Source organism: Salmo salar, chromosome 23 (assembly GCF_965601325.2).
Source record: "Salmo salar chromosome 23, fSalSal1, whole genome shotgun sequence".
In the NCBI taxonomy this organism is placed as follows: Eukaryota; Metazoa; Chordata; class Actinopteri; order Salmoniformes; family Salmonidae; genus Salmo; species Salmo salar.
This window is the reverse complement of record NC_138313.1, coordinates 11,748,262-11,769,984: the sequence shown is the minus strand read 5'-3', so window position 1 is coordinate 11,769,984 and position 21,723 is coordinate 11,748,262. Positions and strand designations below refer to the sequence as shown.

The 21,723-nt window shown below is 41.7% G+C and overlaps 1 protein-coding gene and 1 non-coding gene across 5 annotated transcripts; both read left to right on the top strand.

The window, feature by feature from the left end:
- The first annotated feature begins 7,722 nt into the window (after positions 1–7,722).
- LOC106584054 (histone-binding protein N1/N2) lies at positions 7,723–20,436 on the top strand. Of its 4 annotated transcripts, none has more exons than XM_014168869.3 (15): positions 7,723–7,915; positions 9,363–9,407; positions 9,575–9,688; positions 14,733–14,813; positions 15,183–15,301; positions 15,659–16,006; positions 16,356–16,402; positions 16,519–16,586; positions 16,690–16,763; positions 16,982–17,170; positions 17,614–17,783; positions 19,013–19,111; positions 19,242–19,319; positions 19,774–19,893; positions 20,241–20,436. In XM_014168869.3, the coding sequence occupies exons 1-15, from the start codon at positions 7,857–7,859 to the stop codon at positions 20,283–20,285; spliced, it is 1,656 nt and encodes a 551-aa protein (XP_014024344.3). In that variant the 5' UTR covers positions 7,723–7,856; the 3' UTR covers positions 20,286–20,436. The 4 variants fall into 4 exon arrangements, with proteins under 4 accessions (XP_014024344.3, XP_014024346.3, XP_014024345.3 ...); XM_045705969.2 differs by lacking the exon at positions 7,723–7,915 and adding an exon at positions 7,955–8,161; XM_014168871.3 differs by lacking the exon at positions 15,659–16,006.
- LOC123729965 (small nucleolar RNA SNORA16B/SNORA16A family) lies at positions 17,377–17,512 on the top strand. Its single transcript, XR_006761660.1, has one exon. It is a non-coding gene; the product is annotated as a small nucleolar RNA SNORA16B/SNORA16A family (small nucleolar RNA).
- Positions 20,437–21,723: the final 1,287 nt, after the last annotated feature.

The following is a 21,723-nucleotide window of genomic DNA, read 5'->3' as shown; positions in this document are numbered from 1 at the left end:
GTAATTAAAATGCATCTTTACTTGGAGGGAAAACTAGTCTAAACAATAGTGTAAACACTAAACTAATCTGCTTTCTTACTCAGGCTGCACAAAAGCTCTGACGTGAAATGTTATGGAAATGCAGTGTTATAAAACATTTTACAGCTGTGTTTTGTAATGTATTTATCCAATCTTTCACCAAGCCCAGTACCTACATCCCACCAACTCAACATATGTATATGTAGAGACTAGTACACAGCTGCAGCAGTTTTATCCTCTTGACCCAGACAGAAGATATCCCAGCTAGACAGACAGATATTCTGTTGGGGACTTCATGTTGCACACCACAAACCCGGTCACCTGGATGGAAAGAAGGATTCTGAAGAGTTGTTTTGGTTTATTTTATAAATCGTGCTAGGTGAGGAGCTTTTTATATAAATGTTGCACGTTCAAATGTACATTTTGATTATTCCCATCTACGTAAAGACCAGTTGGAAAGTGAAAAATGTATGAGAAAGCCAGGAGTCGAACCTACAATCTAATGATCCGTAGTCAGCCGTGTAAAATTACATTGTCAGGGGGCGCCAATATGGTATCAATATCATGCCAAATGTTAAATCGCTATCCACATGCAATTCACTATCCACAAACACCTTTTGATTTGTAAATCGAGGGCCTTCAGTAAAATTAATGCCATAAAGATTTGCATAGGAGAGATGGGTGCGAACATGACATGGCAAACCTGCAACTCCATATTTGGAAGCGCTTAGCGCTCACCTAACTTTTGGCAGGAATTTGACAAGAAAAAGACAACGCCTAGACGAAGTTCTCACACACAGAAAATTATCACGGTAGAAAGCGATTTGTAGTTTAAAAAATGGTTCTCACGCGTAGTCGTATTAATAAAAAAAAAAATAAAAAAAGTTGATCCCTTTGCTGTTGACCCGGATCACTGGTTGCTGCGGAAAGAAGGGGGTGAGTGTAACCGGTGTGAAATAGCTAGCTAGTTAGCGGTGCGGAGATGCCCCTGACCGGAGCACGCTGCGGTCAGGGGTACTTGGCTGTGCGCGCCAATAGCGTTTCAATCGGTGACGTCACTCGCTCTAAGACCTTGGAAGTAGGCGTTTCCCTACTATTAAATAATGATATAGTTAAGTTTGAGGTTAAAGATCTGCTTTCACACTTTTGGGAAAGGGCTTGTGAAGAAAAATCTTATTGTAAGAACTGGGAGCTCTTTAAATTTGAGGTGTCCAAATACCTTAGAAAATATGGTAGTAATCTTGCTAAGACCTGAAGAGCTGAGGAGGAAAAGGTGATCATTAAGATAACTTCCCTTTCTCAGAGGTCCCCAAGCGGCCTCTCGGAGGAGGAGAAGATGGAACTAATTGAGTTATAAAATAAACTGGATAATAAATATAGATTAAAAGCAGAAGGAGCCTTTATTAGATCTAGGAAAAAATGGATTGAGGGAGAACAGAATTCATCCTATTTCTTTAGACTTCAGAAATTTCACTCTAAAAATAACACTATCCATAAGTTAAACATTCATGGTAAAATGTAAAAACATTGATGCTGTTATTACAGATGACCAAAAATGTATTGTTAAATACTGTAGCAAATTCTACGTACTGTCAGGAATCCACAGATGTTTTTTGAATACTGAATAATGTTCACCCTATCAGTGATATAGAATCTAAACAGTGTGATGAACCCATCAAAGTTGAAGAGATTATAGAGTATCAAACGTCTAAAGAACAAATCACCAGGTGTTGATGGAATTACATCAGAATTTTACAAATTATTTTCTGAACAAGTTGCTCCCTTCCTATTTGAAGTCTTTTTAGAGAGTATTAAAAACAATGTTCTCCCTCCTACAATGTGTCAGGGGTTAATAACACTGATACCTAAGCCTAAAAAAGAAGTGCTGCTCATCGATAACTGGCGTACAATGTGTCTTCTTAATAATGACTATAAGATATTAGCCTTACTACTTGCAAAAAGAATTTAAGAAGTCCTGGATGCAATCATTGATGAAACAGTCTGGCTTTATGAGGAACAGACATACTGCTCAAAAAAACAACACATCCTAGATCTGAATGAAAGAAATAATCTTATTAAATACTTTTTTCTTTACATAGTTGAATGTGCTTACAACAAAATCACACAAAAATAATCAATGGAAATCCAATTGATCAACCCATGGAGGTCTGGATTTGGAGTCACACTCAAAATGAAAGTGGAAAACCACACTACAGGCTGATCCAACTTTGATGTAATGTCCTTTAAACAAGTCAAAATGAGGCTCAGCAGTGTGTGTGGCCTCCACGTGCCTGTATGACCTCCCTACAACGCCTGGGCATGCTCCTGATGAGGTGGCGGATGGTCTCCTGAGGGATCTCCTCCCAGACCTGGACTAAAGCATCCGCCAACTCCTGGACAGTCTGTGGTTCAACGTGATGTTGGTGGATGGAGCGAGACATGATGTCCCAGATGTGCTCAATTGGATTCAGGTCTGGGGAACGGGCGGGCCAGTCCATAGCATCAATGCCTTCCTCTTGCAGGAACTGCTGACACACTCCAGCCACATGAGGTCTAGCATTGTCTTGCATTAGGAGGAACCCAGGGCCAACCGCACAAGCATATGGTCTCACAAGGGGTCTGAGGATCTCATCTCGGTACCTAATGGCAGTCAGGCTACCTCTGGCGAGCACATGGAGGGCTGTGCGGCCCCCCAAAGAAATGCCACCCCACACCATGACTGACCCACCGCCAAACCGGTCATGCTGGAGGATGTTGCAGGTAGCAGAACGTTCTCCACGGCATCTCCAGACTCTGTCACGTCTGTCACGTGCTCAGTGTGAACCTGCTTTCATCTGTGAAGAGCACAGGGCGCCAGTGGCGAATTTGCCAATCTTGGTGTTCTCTGGCAAATGCCAAAAGTCCTGCACGGTGTTGGGCTGTAAGCACAACCCCCACCTGTGGACGTCGGGCCCTCATACCACCCTCATGGAGTCTGTTTCTGACCGTTTGAGCAGACACATGCACATTTGTGGCCTGCTGGAGGTCGTTTTGCAGGGCTCTGGCAGTGCTTCTCCTGCTCCTCCTTGCGCAAAGGCGGAGGTAGCGGTCCTGCTGCTGGGTTGTTGCCCTCCTACGGCCTCCTCCACGTCTCCTGATGTACTGGCCTGTCTCCTGGTAGCGCCTCCATGCTCTGGACACTACACTGACAGACACAGCAAACCTTCTTGCCACAGCTTGCATTGATGTGCCATCCTGGATGAGCTGCACTACCTGAGCCACTTGTGTGGGTTGTAGACTCCGTCTCATGCTACCACTAGAGTGAAAGCACCGCCAGCATTCAAAAGTGACCAAAACATCAGCCAGGAAGCATAGGAACTGAGAAGTGGTTTGTGGTCCCCACCTGCAGAACCACTCCTTTATTGGGGGTGTCTTGCTAATTGCCTATAATTTCCACCTGTTGTCTATTCCATTTGCACAACAGCATGTGAAATGTATTGTCAATCAGTGTTGCTTCCTAAGTGGACAGTTTGATTTCACATAAGTGTGATTGACTTGGAGTTACATTGTGTTGTTTAAGTGTTCCCTTTATTTTTTTGAGCAGTGTATTTCTAACGATGTCAGACTAGTATTAGACATACTTGACTACTCAGACCTAATAACTGAGGATAGCTTCATATTATTTTTAGATTTTTATAAAGCATTTGACACAATAGAGCATCAGTTCCTCTTCCACTCCCTTGAGAGACTTGGCTTTGGGGATTTCTTCTGTAACGCTATTAAGACTCTCTATGCAAATGGTAACAGCTCTATCAAATTGAAATATGGCACCTCACCTAGATTTGAGTTAAAGAGAGGAATTAGGCAAGGTTGTCCTATCTCTCCATACCTGTTTTTATTAATCACCCAACTTCTTACAAATTCTTTAAATAATAGTCCTGTACAAGGTATTTCCATAGCTGGTAAAGAAATTATTATAAACCAGCTTGCTGATGATACTACACTTTTTCTGAAAGATGCTAACCAAATTCCCATATCGATCAATTTCAGAATCCATTTCCAAAGCGTCTGGTCTATATCTTAACATTAATAAATGTGAACTCATGGCTGTCAAAGATTGTGTGACTCCTTCATATTATGGTGTTCCAGTAAAAGAAGAACTTACATATTTAGACATAACCATTACAAAGGATCAGAAGTCTAGAGGCTTACTAAATTTGAATCCTCTTATTAAAAAAAGCCAGAAGAAGCTAAATCAATGGCTACAGAGGGACTTATCTTTAAAACAAAGAGTCCTAATAACCAAGGCCGAAGGTATCTCTAGACTAACATATGGCGCTCTATCTTTATATCTTGACAGTAAAATAAGCAAGGTGATAGACCAGATGCTTTTCAACTTTCTTTGGAGAAACTGTACCCATTACATTAGGAAAACTGTTGTAATGAACACTTATGAGAATGGTGGTCTGAATTTTCTGGACTTTACTACCTTAAAAATTACTTTTAAGATCAATTGGATAAAACAATTCCTAAGAAGACCCACTTCTATGTGGAATTCTATTACTCATCATGTCTTCTCTACTTTTGGTGGCCTTAACTTCATGTTGGTTTGCAATTATAATATTGACAAAGTTCCGGTAAAACTTTCTGCGTTTCATCGGCAGGTTTTCTTGTCATGGTCCTTAATTTATAAGCATAATTTTTCTCGACACAGATATTATATATAGAATAATCGGGATATATTGTATAAAAATTCCTCTTTGTTTTTAGAATATTGGTTCCGAAATAATATCCTATTGGTGAGCCAACTGGTAAATGCAGAGGGTTTTTTACTCAGTTATAAGGAATTCTTATCACTTTACAAGGTCCCTGTAACACCTAAAGATTTTGCAATTGTTTTAGATGCCATTCCCTCAAGTGTTGCTTTATTATTCAGGAACGTGTCAAGACCTGACCCGCAGAGCTTACCTTCCATAGACCCTGTTGACTCATCAGTAGGAAAGATTTGTTTCTCTTTTGGTCCATTCAACAACAGAGCGATACAAACCTTGTTTCAGTAGGATGTTGAATCTATCCTTATGTCATGCCTTATTGGAATGGATTTATTGATAATATCTGTTGGAAAAAAGTTTGGATGTTGCCACACACATACCTACTTGTTAACCAAATGAAGGAAGTTTCCTTTAAAATTATTCATAAATATTATCCTGCCAACCACTATATGAAGAAGTTGAAGGAAAACATCAACTCAAATTGCTCCTTTTGTAATGACCACCCAGAAACAGTGTTGCGTCTTAGATATATAATTGAACACATTTATGAAGATCTTACACTATTGTGGAGAGATGTACTGTTTGGATTCTTGACCTACGATAGAAATACAATGAAACATTTTGATGTAATTAATTTCATTATTCTTTTGGCCAAATTTCATATTCACAAATGTAAATTTACAAACAAAAAAAAACACATTTTCTTACCTTACAAAAATAAATTGAACTATATTTTAAGACAATTAAATACTCTACTAACAAAAAAAAGCTGTTAAAATTATAAGTGTATGTATGTCCCTTGTTATGGATAGGGGGCAGTATTTTCACGTCCGGATAAAAAACGTACCCGATTTAATCTGGTTATTACTCCTGCCCAGAAACTAGAATATGCATATAATTAGTAGCTTTGGATAGAAAACACTCCAAAGTTTCTAAAACTGTTTGAATGGTGTCTGTGACTATAACAGAACTCAAATTGCAGGCCAAAACCTGAGAAGATTCTGTACAGGTAGTACCCTGTCTGAGCATTTCTTGGCCTTCTTTGTCATCTCTATCCAAAACAAAGGATCTCTGCTGTAACGTGACACTTCCTAAGGCTCCCATAGGCTCTCAGAAGGCGCCAGAACGTTGAATGATGACTTTGCAGCCCATGACTGAAAAACAGTAGCGCATTTGGTAAGTGGTCGATCTGAGAACAATGAGACGGGCGTGCGCATGCACGTGAAGAGTCCATTTTAGATTATCAGTCTTTGAACGAAAACGACTCCCGGTCAGAATATTATCGCTATTTTACGAGAAAAATCGCATAAAAATTGATTTTAAACAGCGTTTGACATGCTTTGAAGTACGGTAATGCAATATTTTGAATTTTTTGGTCACGATACGCGTCCGCGCGTCACCCTTCGGATAGTGTCTTGAACACACGAACAAAACGCCGCTATTTGGATATAACTATGGATTATTTGGAACCAAACCAACATTTGTTATTGAAGTAGAAGTCCTGGGAGTGCATTCTGACGAAGAACAGCAAAGGTAATCCAATTTTTCTTATAGTAAATCTGAGTTTGGTGAGTACCAAACTTGGTGGGTGTCAAAATAGCTAGCCCGTGATGGCGAGCTATCTACTCAGAATATTGCAAAATGTGCTTTCACCGAAAAGCTATTTTAAAATCGGACACCGCGATTGCATAAAGGAGTTCTGTATCTATAATTCTTAAAATAATTGTTATGTTTTTTGTGAACGTTTATCGTGAGTAATTTAGTAAATTCACCGGAAGTGTAAAAAGCTGGTTTTTGATATAAATATGAACTTGATTGAAGAAAACATGCATGTATTGTATAACATAATGTCCTAGGAGTGTCATCTGATGAAGATCATCAAAGGTTAGTGCTGCATTTAGCTGTGTTTTTTTTTGTGACATTATATGCTAGCTTGAAAAATGGGTGTCTGATTATTTCTGTCTGGGTACTCTCCTGACTTAATCTAATGTTTTGCTTTCGTTGTAAAGCCTTTTTGATATCGGACAGTGTGGTTAGATAAAGGAGAGTCTTGTCTTTAAAATGCTGTAAAATAGTCATATGTTTGAAAAATTGAAGTTTTCGGATTTTCGAGGAGTTTGTATTTCGCGCCACGTCTAGATGTAAGAGGTTTTAAGGTCCTTGTGTAATTGTACCCCCTAGCCCAATTGTCCATTGTATATTATTAATATATACTTGTGTTCCCACATGTACTTCCTGTATTGATTTGTGGTTAAAAAAATAGTTTTTAATAATAATAAAAAAAAATGGTGTTTCCCTACTCTGCAAGGGCCGCGTCTTTTTTGGAGCGATGGGTAACGATGCTTCGAGGGTGTCTTTTCGATGTGTTTAGAGGGTCCCTGGTTCAAGCGAGGAGAGGGACAGAAGCAATACTGTTACAAAGTCTGACCCCATAACCTACACCAACCCTCTACCTTTTGCATGCCTCTCCAGGGGAAACGGTTAGAGGCCTCAGGAATATTTACGTATCCTTAATGCTCATCGTCTGTGCAACATGAGATCGCGGATGGATTATAATAATTTACAATGTATGACATATCCTTCACATTTAGCCCTGTAAAAGTCCCATACAGAGGAAGAAATTCACCTTTTTTAAACAAAGTCCTCTACATGCAATGGATTGATTTATATTTTTAAAAAATGACCCTTTGAACAGCATTCTTTCACATCATTTAAGAACGTTACATTCGCAGGTAGCTTAGTGGTTAGAGCGTTGGGCCAGTAAACCGAAAGGTTGCTAGATCGAATGCCCGAGTTTACAAGGTAAAAATCTGTCTTTACGCCCCTGAACAAGGCAGTTAACCCATTGTTCATAGGAAGTCATTGTAAATAAGAATTTGTTCTTAACTAACTTGCCTGGTTAAATAAAAAAAATGTTGCTTTCCCTTTAATATTTTCTCCCGCGTTTAATCAAGTTGAAAGTTCAGCGGAAGTGTGCACAGTGTCAGCAAACGCGCCAACAAAGAGTAGTGTCAGTGAAATAAAGAACCTGACATTTTCCTGGGAAATCTGTTAATTTAGCTAGTTACACAGTTTACACTACGTTGTATGCTGAGTCAGTCACGTAACATGTCGGAGGAAACAGCAGTTGGTTCAAGCTCAGGAAGGTGAGACATTTTGTAGGACATTTGTTTGTGTGCGTTCGTCTAGGTCTCGCCTATCCCTCTTGTGTGTTAGCTAGAAGCTAGCTCACTTGTTTTGATAACTACTTACATTATCTAGCAAATCACCAGTGTCTTTAAGTCGTTGTGTACTAGCTAGTTAGCCGAAACTTGTTCATGTCCCCATTCTATAAACAATGCAATAACAAGCTAACAAGTTCCGCTCCAACACCCAACCAGCTACTCATTAAGGTGAGTATGTAAATTCGCTCTAACTATACTCCAATTTCGGAACAGTCTCGTTTGTGCCAGACAGAGCGCAGAATAACTGATGAATTTACGAACGCTCAACACCCGTTGAATATAGCCGGTGTCAGTAAACGTCGTCAAAGCGTAATTAAATTGCTGCCAGAAACACAGTTAGTCGCCAACACTCAGGATAACATGGAACCAGCTCTGCTAGGGTGAGTAAGATGGTCAGTGAGCCAACGTTAGCTTGACTGCCGTTGAGCTCAGAACGCTCGGATCAACCCCTATTCCTCGGCTAGAGCGTCCAGTGTGCGCTCCAATAGCGAAACGCGGTGAATTTTACGAACTGACAATCTGACAATGCTCTGAATTTACGAACGCCCACAGCGCACTCCAGATTGAATTTACGAACACACCCTTAGTTAGCCCAATTGATGCTATTCGTGGGTGGTTAACCTTAGCTAGTTAACTGCGTTACACTATCCTCTAGCTAACGGTAACTATTATTAGCTAGCTACCTCGAATTGGACGTGACGATCTGTTGCACTTGCTAGCTAATGTTAATTTTCTTCGCCAAGTTAGCTAGAGGTAACTAGTTAGCCCGAAATTGTTAGCTAATTGGCTGCGTTGCTAATTGGCTAGTGAACTAGCTAGCAAAGCATGAAGCAATTCGCCTACTGCCTGGTACTCAAGAAATGTACGTGCTTGCTGGCGTGACATGGCTATAATGCTAACGAGGAACATTTTCCAAAGTTTTCTATAGCTGAGCAAGGAACGCCACTTAAATTTTTTTTTTTTTTAGCTATCCAGTTCACCAGTTCAATTCAACGTTATTGTCTCAAGTCAAGATATGCCAGTGTCAACGTGCAAAACGTGTTTTTTGTTCTTTCTACGAACACTAACGTTACCTGGATGGCTCCTATCTCCTAGAAGCAACACTTCCGTTCGAAACAGGGTAGAATGATAGTCACTGGCATACTGAGATTACCGGGGGGCGGGGTGTCTGTTGACTGTAAAATAATACGGCTACGTTGCTCGAAGGACATTTTAACCCCTCCTGCATCGGGAAATGTTTAACCCTAGCCTCATGACCTCTGCTAAACTATTTAGCGTTCACACTAATGTAAATGTACCTAAACTTACTTGACTAGACAATATTTTGTAGTCTTGAGTCCATATTTGACTGCACTTGTCACTGTTTCAGCATGGATGAAAAGCCTGGGTCATCAAGTGCTATGGCAGCAGACAGGTGAGGGACTGCACTTTTTGATTTTGTTGGTTTGAATTTTTACATATTTTATGACTGGGTTCCTCTTGTACCTTTTTTAGTCACAACTCCACAGTGATGTATCATGCAGTAGGTTTGTTTGAGTGAAGTACAAAATATGTATTGTAGCTGTCATGTCTGTACCACAGCTCTGTCAATGTGATGGCGGAAGCAAAGAAGCTGATCGGCGCTGGGAACAGGCACATGGTGATGGGAGATGTCGTTTCTGCAGTCCATGTGTTCCAGGAGGCTTGTGGCATGCTGTGAGTACTCAGAACAAATGGCTTGGATCGAGGGCAGTCACCCGAGTTTCATAACATTCGTAGCCCAGTCCTGAAGACCAGGGGTGGAGGGGTTTGTGGGTCTGAGGAAAAAATGGCCTTTGCAGGAAATTATCTTAGAAATCTGTCATTTTATGACTGCAGACATTACAATATATACTTTTTTATACCACACAAATGATCAAAATGACAAGCTCTTCCTGACATTTGCATACTGAGATCAATAAAACAAATGACCCATGCCTTAAATGTAGCCAATAGCATGGGCCAATAAAAAGAGTGGATACACTGATGTTAGGCCTAAAGTATGAGGAGGAAATTATAGTCCACCAACTTTCCAGTGGCACTCACCTGTTCAAACAGATTTTTCCTGCAATTGTATTTTGAAATATTGCCAAACAGCTTCTAGCTGCTGCCTGCTGTTCATTGAGTTGTGGTTGTCAATCAGCTGTTTTATATTTCCCACGCAGGCTGCCTAATTGCGGGATTCCTGACTGTAGACTAGGCCTATGTGCTCATAATGTGACAAAACACAATCTACAGCAATTTTTTTTAAATAAGCTATTGATCCTTAGTGTCTCTTATGCTGGTGTAGTATTTTCAATGATTTAATTAATAGACAGGAGTAGCCTAATTATATAATTTTACAAATGTATTTCAATTTATCTCCAGCACTTCCAGCACCCCTTTCTGCAACAGTTTTTTTCCCCATGTTTTGAATTAAGGCCAAATAAGTTATTAATCAACACTTATTAATTCAATCGATTGTGGTCAGTAACCCCATATGAGGTTATGTAGGTAGGCCTACTGTTAAAATAATCAACAAGTAGCCTAGCCCACAATTATGAGAATTAATTCTAAGTCAATGAAGCCAATAGTGGTTTCAGTTATTTTGTTACTGAAACGATGTAGGCATTTTTGAACAATGCAAACATATCAAATGACTTGAATAGCTTATGGTAAGTGTACAAATGTGTATTTGCATCAGTAGGCTAACTGACTGAAATGTATCAAAGTTCAGGAAAGCTCATCAGGTAGGCTATAGACCTAGTGTTTGTGTGGAGAAGATATGCATTGCTTTCAATTGCTAGAATCAAATGTATTTATATAGCCCTTCTTACATCAGCTGATATCTCAAAGTGCTGTACAGAAACCCAGACTAAAACCCCAAACAGCAAGCATGGCAGGTGTAGAAGCACGGTGGCTAGGAAACTCCCTAGAAAGGCCAAAACCTAGGAAGAAACCTAGAGGAACCAGGCTATGAGGGGTGGCCAGTCCTCTTCTGGCTGTGCCGGGTGGAAATTATAACAGAACATGGCCAAGATGTTCAAATGTTCATAAATGACCAGCATGGTCAAATAATAATAATCACAGTAGTTGTCGAGGGTGCAACAAGTCAGCACCTCAGGAGTAAATGTCAGTTGGCTTTTCATAGCTGATCATTGAGAGTATCGCTAACGCTCCTGTTGTCTCTAGAAAGTTGAAAACAGCAGGTCTTGGACAGGTAGCACGTCCGGTGAACAGGTCAGGGTTCCATAGCCGCAGGCAGAACAGTTAAAACTGGAGCGGCAGCACGGCCAGGTGGACTGGGGACAGCAAGGAGTCATTGTGCCAGGTAGTCCTGAGGCATGGTCCTAGGGCTCAGGTCCTCCGAGAGAACGAAAGAAAGATAGAATTAGAGAGAGCATACTTAAATTCACACTGGATAAGACCAGAGAAATACTCCAGATATAACAGACTGACCCTAGCCCCCCGACACATAAACTACTGCAGCATAAGTAATGGAGGCTGACACAGGAGGGGTATAATGAATCATCAGAATAATGATCATGAGCACTCACCTCAATTTATCTAACGTTTTCCAGCCTAATTACAGTGGGGCAAAAAAGTATTTAGTCAGCCACCAATTGTGCAAGTTCTCCCACTTAAAAAGATGAGAGGCCTGTAATTTTCATCATAGGTACACGTGAACTATGACAGACAAAATGAGAAAAAAAATCCAGAAAATCACATTGTAGGATTTTTAATGAATTTATTTGCAAATTATGGTGGAAAATAAGTATTTGGTCACCTACAAACAAGCAAGATTTCTGGCTCTCACAGACCTGTAACTTCTTCTTTAAGAGGCTCCTCTGTCCTCCACTCGTTACCTGTATTAATGGCACCTGTTTGAACTTGTTATCAGTATAAAAGACACCTGTCCACAACCTCAAACAGTCACACTCCAAACTCCACTATGGCCAAGACCAAAGAGCTGTCAAAGGACACCAGAAACAAAATTGTAGACCTGCACCAGGCTGGGAAGACTGAATCTGCAATAGGTAAGCAGCTTGGTTTGAAGAAATCAACTGTGGGAGCAATTATTAGGAAATGGAAGACATACAAGACCACTGATAATCTCCCTCGATCTGGGGCTCCATGCAAGATCTCACCCCGTGGGGTCAAAATGATCACAAGAACGGTGAGCAAAAATCCCAGAAGCACACGGAGGGACCTAGTGAATGACCTGCAGAGAGCTGGGACCAAAGTAACAAAGCCTACCATCAGTAACACACTACGCCGCCAGGGACTCAAATCCTGCAGTGCCGGACGTGTCCCCCTGCTTAAGCCAGTACATGTCCAGGCCCGTCTGAAGTTTGCTAGAGAGCATTTGGATGATCCAGAAGAGGATTGGGAGAATGTCATATGGTCAGATGAAACCAAAATAGAACTTTTTGGTAAAAACTCAACTCGTCGTGTTTGGAGGACAAAGAATGCAGAGTTGCATCCAAAGAACACCATACCTACTGTGAAGCATGGGGGTGGAAACATCATGCTTTGGGGCTGTTTTTCTGCAAATGGACCAGGACGACTGATCCGTGTAAAGGAAATAATGAATGGGGCCATGTATTGTGAGATTTTGAGTGAAAACCTCCTTCCATCAGCAAGGGCATTGAAGATGAAACGTGGCTGGGTCTTTCAGCATGACAATGATCCCAAACACACCGCCCGGGCAACGAAGGAGTGGCTTCGTAAGAAGCATTTCAAGGTCCTGGAGTGGCCTAGCCAGTCTCCAGATCTCAACCCCATAGAAAATCTTTGGAGGGAGTTGAAAGTCCGTGTTGCCCAGCGACAGCCCCAAAACATCACTGCTCTAGAGGAGATCTGCATGGAGGAATGGGACAAAATACCAGCAACAGTGTGTGAACCTTGTGAAGACTTACAGAAAACGTTTGACCTGTGTCTTTGCCAACAAAGGGTATATAACAAAGTATTGAGAAACTTTTGTTATTGACCAAATACTTATTTTCCACCATAATTTGCAAATAAATTCATAAAAAATCCTACAATGTGATTTTCTGGATTTTTTTTCTTCTCATTTTGTCTGTCATAGTTGAAGTGTACCTATGATAAATTACAGGCCTCTCATCTTTTTAAGTGGGAGAACTTGCAGAATTGGTGGCTGACTAAATACTTTTTTGCCCCACTGTATAACCAAATATTGAAACATTCAGTGGGGTAAAAAATCGGACATTGACGCTGGTCTCAAAGCAGCGCAATGATGCTGTCCCAATCAAAGCAGTGCTGGAATTATTAGTTGACCACACATGGCAGTTGCGTTACATTTATTATAACCAGGGGTATTCTTTTAGTAGGTAGCCTACCAGAGCATTATTATTAAGCCATCATTCTGAAAGTTGGTACCAACTTCTATAAAATCGTTTTAGAATATAGGGTACATACAATGCATCATCCAAATTGCATGATTGCCTACACATACTGTGACTAATCCTAAAACACCAAATTAGGCCTACCTTATTATAAATCAGGCCTTCACTGTCAGTCGAACTCTTTATGTTGTACAGATGAAATGTCCATGCTGCATACATGCCAACTATTTGATCACAATCAGTTTCATGGTGTTAGGTTCTAATTTTTCAGAGTAAATAACTCACGGACACTAGAGAAACTTAACCAAGTTTAATTCTTCCCAAAGGGCCGTTACAGCTGTAATTCAGACAAAGACATGTTCTCACCATCACAAGTGTGTGTGTGTGTGTATATATATATATATATATAATCCCACCCACCCCACTTTGGACACTCCTCCTCTCCAATCCTTACATCTTATGAATCGACAGGAAGAGGGTAACGGGATAATAAACCATTATTTCTCCTTTCAGGGGATCTGACCTCAACCCCTACTTCGCCTAATCCACAGATGTCCATCCGCTTCCCCTATAGCAATCCTGTGACCTACTCCTGTCCACCCAACACATTCCAAAGCCATCTGTCTTTCTACAGAGACCCATTACCTTCTGACATAAAACCCAGTCTCTTTCACTCCTTATATTCTATGCTTCTGATCTATCAGGTCTTTAATATCTCAATGTTCAAAGTTTACCCCGACTCCAACAATGGGCATATGCATTTTGATCTTCTTGAATGATGTACGGGTGGCTAACCAGCTGAACTAATCCACTTTTTAGAGCAGATGGAGTTAATCAGACACATCATGATGGGGGGGGGGAAATGCAACATTTCAGCACAATCATCCTAAATTGTCATAATAAATTACATGGTGTTTTTGGTAGAACAGTAGCCTGACACGATCACGCTATTGTATTCGGTTTGTTACGTAGGATACTAATTCATCATGAAGTGATCTTGCAAGACACGGCTCCATTCTGAGATGTGGCGGAGCATTGCTCCGCTGTGCACCGGCAGCACTACACCCCTGATTATAACGGTTGGATGACTTCGGGAGTTTCACGTAGCCAGAGCTCTATGAGCTAAGTGGCACATTCAGTACACTACAATTTATTTACACCATTGCAGCAGCGCTAAAGATTTGGGCCTGACCCAAAATTATTCGGGCCTAAAGCCCTCGAAAGCCAGGTCATGGTGACGTCCATGCTTGGATTGACTGTGGATTTGTAATGCTATGAGGGTCATGTATTGATTTCTGATGTTACAAGGAGCACTTTAATTTATTCTTTACCTGACCTCAACCAGTCCTGCTAATCTGACATCTCTTGTCCTTCAGGGCTGCGCGGTATGGGGACACTGCAGATGAGTGTGGAGAGGCCTTCTTCCTGTGTGGGAAGTCTCTACTGGAGCTTGCCAGGTAAGTGGAAGTATGATACTGTTACTGTATGGGTCTTTGACACATTCTGTACCTGTGTTTAGTTTGCAGTTACATTTTAGAATAATTGCTTTTATAATGGTATGGTCATTTAGCAGACTTTTATCCAAAGTGACTGGAAGAACTGTTGCGAATGAGTCACTTGTGTATTCAGTATACAAGGGGTTTGGCTGGTGTAGGCCGTCATTGTAAATAAGAATTTGTTCTTAACTGACTTGCCTAGTTAAATAAAGGTTATTTAAAAACATAATTATTGTGGCCCATGTGGGATTCAAACTCACAAGCCTGCTGTTGCCAGTACCAAGCTCTGAGTTATGAATATTTGAATTAAATGGCTGTGGGATGTTTCAGGGTGGAGAACACTGTCCTTGGTAATGCTCTTGAGGGAGTCCCCGAGGAGTCCTCTGAGGAGGAAGGAGAGGGAGAGAAGCCGGACACCTCAAAGTTTGAGAGTGCTGACAACTTGGAAGGTGAGTAGTAACCCGTCTTAACCGGACCATCACTGTTTATGGCTGCATGTCACTTAACTACTAGCTAGCTAGGACAATGGACTTGTGCTGGAGCAAAAACTAACAATTGTTTATTTTTTTCATTGGCATTAGTAGTAGGTGTCTTCAACATGGTATCAAGAAATGGCATGCCCCCTGTCAATGGGCTTATCTGACAGGGGAAGAGGGAATGACACATTCATCCCAGTCAGCTCTGTTCAGTGAGGAAAAAGGCTGGTTCATGCTATGGTCACAGATTGAGAATTTATTTTGACATGCACTCTTTTTGGGGAGAACAATGTAACTTAAGTTTTCATGCCCCATGTATCTCTGGTGTAGACAAAACAAGGGACGAGCTTCGAATGCAGGTTTATGATGCAATGGCAGAGAAAAAAACAACTAATGGGGAGGACGGCAAAGCTGAGCCAAAGGAGGAAGGGAAGGGTGACTCTGAGGCAGTGGCAGAGGGGAAGAAAGAAACCATGGAAACGGAAGCAAAGGAAGAGGACGCTGCCAAGTCTCCTGCCAAGAACGGGCGTGATGAGAAGTCTAAGCCTCCTGTGGATGGGGTGGAGGAGACTCTTTTTGCTCCTGAAGATGAATCTAGAAAAGAAGAGGAAGCTGTGAAGGAGATTGGTGTGAAGGCTTCTGAAGAGCAGAATGTGGAGGAGAAGATGGAGGAAGAGGGTGAAGTTAAACTTATGTCCTGTGTAGGAATCATCTGTTTGGGTGCACCAAGTGGATTGGGACTAAAGAACCATAAGAATGGCTCTTACACAAATGGTTGTTGAACCTGCAGTGGGGCTGTAAAGGGATTGTAACTGAAATCTCACTTCTCTTGCTAATGGAAGTTTAAGCTGCACTGTTGGGAAGGGCCGCTGTCACATTATTACTGGAATCACAAGCTCTTCCTCTTCCACTTGTCTTTCCTAGTGAACTATCAAACTCTGGTTTCGTACAGTTGGTCATTGGTTTTCCTGAAGTGTAGAACTGCTGCAGCTTAGGCTTACTGTATTCTCTTGGCCTCCACTCTTAGATGACGACGATGACGATGATGACGGGGAAGGCACTGCTGAAGACAAGGTAAGTTGTCCTTTAAACAATGCCCCTTTGTCACAATGTACTTATTTCGTATGAAAATATTACACAAACTTCAAACTTTTTTTTTTTTTTTTTTTGCTTCTTCCCATCTCTTGTAGGAGGAGGAAGTGGGTAACCTGCAGCTGGCTTGGGAAATGCTGGAGGTCGCCAAGGTCATCTACAAAAGGTAAACGCTCCCTGTAGAAAGCTACCATCACAAACTTTGTTTTGGTATACATTATTCCAATAGGATACCTTTCACCTGTTTCCCTCTCTCCTTATACAAACAGAAAGGAGAACAAGGAGGACCAGTTGATGGCTGCTCAGGCCTATCTGAAGCTGGGAGAAGTTGGAGCAGAATCTGGTATGATCTCCATGTGCTGTTTCTTGCACTTATTTATTTTTGCTCAATGCAAAATGTTTCGCTACGGCTTGCCCTACTGAACATACACGTAGTTATGTTGACTTTATACTCCATCCCATTTCTGATCACCTTGCCCTTCCCCCTCCCTCAGGTGTTAGACCCTTGCACCACACACTACAGATGTTTGTTTCATATTCACGTGGCCTTCCCTCTTCTAGGTAACTACCCTGCAGCTGTGGAGGACTTCCAGGACTGCCTGTCCCTGCAGCTGAAGCACTTGCCCCCCCACAGCCGCCTGGTGGCCGAGACCCACTACCAGCTGGGCATGACCTACTGCATCACAGGCCAATACAGCCAGGCCATCCAGCACTACAGCAGCTCTGTCAAAGTCATCGAGAGCCGCCTGGGTAAGGTGGATAAATATAATAATACATGCCACATGTCTATGCATTTTATTATTTGAACCTCCAACCTAGCCGTTGCTAGCGCCATGTTACCAATTTGGCCATACAGGATGGATAGCGGGGTCTAGGGGACTCCCCTCTGACCTTCTCCAATGGGCTTTAAGGAGGAGAGGACGTGACAAGTATGCAATTGAGGTTCTAAGGAACTGACCGGCCCTCATCAACGCCGATTTAGCATACTCGCTCAGCGGAGTCGGTCAACAAAGGAGCCAAAAACATGTTTTACCGACAGCCGCTGTTCAGATCTCTTGTAGCTTTTCAGCAACAATTTGGGAAATAACAACTTTTTGCACTTGATTCGAAGCTACCTGCGCAGTCACTACTGCACTAGGTATGACTTGTCAACCTCTGACCTGTCACTTACAGACCTTGTTTCTGATTTCTAGCCATGCTCCAGGAGGTGATAGACAAGGCGGAAGGTGAAGACGGCGCCAAAGAGAAGACCGAGCTGGAGGAGCTGAAGCAGCTGCTGCCTGACGTCGCTGAGAAGGTAGAGGATGCCAAGGAGAGCCAGAGTATGGCAGGATCAGCCTCTGTGGCCATACAGCAGACCCTGGTGAGTCCCTGTGGGATACTGGCTCGTCTCAGGGTTGTGTTCATTAGTCACCAAACAGACTGAAACTGGGAGGAACTTGTCCATTAAATGTTCCTTTTAACCCTCCTGTTGTGTTCGTTTGATGTTGATTAATTCTGTGTTCCCGGTCCAAATGACCACCCAATTATAGCTGATTCTAAATCCATAATAATACATGTTATCACCTAATGTTGTTAGATATTTTTATCAACTTAAGTTCTTGTGAACATTGAGTTTTGAACTTCTATTTGCTATTTTATAGCCTGTAGGCCTCATTGACCTGAGCTCATACAACTTGTTTTTGAGTAAAAAAAAGCATGGTGTATGGATTATTTTCACTGTAACAAATACTCAGATGAACCTTTGCTATTTATCACAGGCTGCTTTGTGTCAAAGTTTGACAAGGACTCTCTCCTCACCAGTGTCATGATCAAGCGCCTCACGTACAGTATATTGTTTGGTCATTGTGCTGCCACAGAATGAATTGTGAACAAGGCCTCAAAAGCTTTATATACCAGAGCTGTGAGAAAAGTTCTATATATTGTTTCAATAATGTTGCGATTGTTTGTGCGATTGCCAACAGTTATGGTTCCTGTGTGGGAAAGATTCTATTGGGGACAGGTTCCCATGGGGGTTGCCATGGAAGCCAAGAAGAGGAGTGCCTGTGTGCTCAAACACACATGCATGTAGGAGTCTGGAAGAGGAAGTGTGTCCATCTGATGAATGGGAATGTGCCTGAACTCAATGTTATACTCTAATTGTAGTCTCACCCATTCATTTCTAATGACCAGTCACTTCACACCGGGAACACCACAGGTGTACTAAAGTTAAATAAAACACCCAAAATGTAATGAAAATCATCAAACTCTATTTTGTGTTCAGATGCCCCTGTGTGGACAAAGTCATTGAAACTTATGACAATCAGATTAAATTAACTACATTTTTCAGAGAACTTGTGAATCGGTCCAATTTGACCGGAACGCAGCAGGAGGCTTAATTTACTGTTGTAAAGTGTTTTGATACGTGTTCTAATGAATGACTTAGTATAGCAGGTCTACTAAATGTTTATCACCAAGCAAGGAACAAGTTCAGTCCACTTCTCAATTGCTAATGAGAAGGAAAGTTGACATGAGGATTTAGCCAGCTTGTTTATGCCATTGATCTGTGGATGTACTGTCTTTCTTCTACTGATCATGTCTGATCTCTTCCAGGCTGGAGCTTCTACTTTGCCAGCATTCCCATCCTCTTCCTCATCAGCGTTTGCAGAAAATGGTGGATCTTCCTGTTCATCAGCATTCGGAACCAGTCAGGTAACTACAGTCTGTACATTTTCCTTGCACCTGGAATGAAACCTTGTGCTAATTCAAACAAATGACTTGGATGTCATTAACTTCAGTAAGCAGCGGCTCTCATGACCAATTCCCTTGTTCTGTGTTTTAGATCCCTGTCAGATCGGCAGCCGATGGCGCATCCTCCTCCAAATCTGCATCAGACATTTCCCACCTGGTCAGGAAAAAGGTGAGATCCCTCCCCACCACCGCTGCGTGCTACTACACCCAATCCCAGCCTGGGGCAACAGGTGGCGAGGCTCCTCATACCCTGGTCTATACATCATGCTGTACATTACTGTGCTCTGCTTGTACTAGACCCCTCCTTTGTCAAATCGGTCCATGCCCCCCATTCCTAGTATGCTCATGTTGCATGAATTTCTTGCTTGCTCTTGGTTGTGAGGATCACTCCTCTTTTTAATGGTGTTTGACTACTTTGCTTTCCATTCCAAGCTCCCCTTTTGTGGTTGAGCGTTATGCATGTTTAGTAGGTGTTTTGATCGAGCTTGAATTCCGATGGCTGTGTGTGTATAGTTGTGATTGTGTAGCGGTGGCTTTTGTGATTTGTGTGGTAATAGAGTAGATTGCAGTAGAGGTCAGGGAGGTCATGTTGAGAAGTGACTTTGGTTTGTATTCCTGAACAGAGGAAAACTGAGGAGAGCCCCGTAAAGGACACTGATGCTAAAAAGACCAAGCAGGAAACTACAGTTAATGGCAGCGGCGATTCTGGCAGCAATGGAGTCCAGGAGAAAGGGGCACAGGAGGCGAGTTGATAGGTTTATAACTCATTCTCAGAAGGGTTAGGTGCAGCAGAGGAAGTTGGTATTGGTGGCATCATGTGAAAGGGACCCCCCCCCCCCCCCCCCTTGGCTAGTGTCCTTTTTTTTTTGAAAGATTTGCACAGACTGGAGTGCTATGACATATTTGACCAAGACTCATACAGGGGGCATAAGATTAAACTGATTAATCTCTACCGTGTTAATGGACCCCTGATAAGAATGGCAGGTTTGTATCTGTGGATTAAAGCAGAGTCCAGGCATTTTAACATTCTGATCTACTTCTGCTGTCAGATTGGATGACTTTTTATTCCCTCCCCTCGTTATTTGTATAGCCCGGCAAGCTGTCCGCCTCGTGTGGAATCCTCGGTGTGATGTAAGCTTCCTCTTCCTGATCTTCCAGCCAGCAGAGCAGCCCCTTATGCCCATTTACACTTTTGTTTCTGTAAATATGACAATTTTTCACATTTGTTTGTCAGTTTTTGTATACTTGTTGTAATAAAATTTCATTAGAGTATTTGCAAATGTGAATCACTTGTCTTTGGAATTAATACCACTTATTTCGCTTATAGTATAATTTGAACCCGTATAGGTACAAAGTGGTTACTCATTTGTCTGGGTAGTTTTAAAGTGACAAAGGTGCCAATGCCTACTTATTTGGGGTGTAGATGGACCCATCAGTTGAAGTCTGTTTCTCCCAGGGTCTGATACACTACCTATAGGGGGGCGAGAGTCATGCTCTTGCTGATCTTAATTTAAAAAAGCACAAGACAAACTCGTGCACTGCTCTTGCCAGTATCACTAGCTTACGTATTGGCCTTTGTCAGAGCTTTTGTGATTTTATTTATTTTAGCTCAACTCACATCCATTTAGTTTTTATTCAGAACTTGCTGTAAATGAAACACTCCTGTATGTACTGTGAGGAGACCGGTTGAAAGACTGCATTGAGGTGGTGGTGTGTATTAGCCGAGCCGATAGCCGGGCTGTCACGAGCTAGCTTGGGGCTGTAGCAGTCCAGATAGTCAACGGGTAACAAGAATTGGTCTGCGTTCCAGTAAGGTAGATAAGAAAAGGTTAACCAATTATTCATATTAACTAGAGGTTGACCGATTTTATATATATTTTGTTATTTTATTATTATTTTTTTAAACGGCATGGCCAATTTCAAGTTTTCATAACAATCAATAATCGTCATTTTTGGATTACATTGCACTCCACGAGGAGACAGCGTGGCAGGCTGACTACCTGTTATGCGAGTGCAGCAAGGAGCCAAGGTAAGGTGCTAGCTAGCATTAAACTTATCTGGTTTTTATAAATGTTAACATAATCACTAGTTAACTGCACATGGTTGATATTACTAGTTTATCTAGCTTGTCCTGCGTTGCATATAATCGATGCGGTGCCTGTTAATTTCTCATTGAGTCACAGCCTACTTCGCCAAACGGGTGATTTAACAAGCGCATTTGTGAAAACTGTCGTTGCACCAATGTGTACCTAACCATAAACATCAATGCCTTTCTTAAAATCAATACACAAGTATATATTTTTAAACCTGCATATTTAGTTAATATTGCCTGTTAATATGAATTTCTTTTAACTAGGGAAATTGTCACTTTCTTGCGTTCTGTGCAAGCAGAGTCAGGGTATATGCAGCAGTTTGGGCCGCCTGGCTCGTTGCGAACTGTGAAGACTATTTCTTCCCAACAACGACTGTAATTAATTTGCCAGAATTTTACATAATTAAGACATACCTTTGAAGGTTGTGCAATGTAACAGCAATATTTAGACTTATAGATGCCAACCATTAGATAAAATACG

Coding starts and splice junctions, on each gene's coding strand:
- LOC106584054 (XM_014168869.3), top strand. CDS start 7,857: ATGCTGAGTCAGTCACGTAACATGTCGGAGGAAACAGCAGTTGGTTCA. Junction 16,587..16,689: donor GCCAAGGTCATCTACAAAAG/GTAAACGCTCCC, acceptor TTATACAAACAG/AAAGGAGAACAAGGAGGACC. Junction 19,320..19,773: donor CCCACCTGGTCAGGAAAAAG/GTGAGATCCCTC, acceptor ATTCCTGAACAG/AGGAAAACTGAGGAGAGCCC.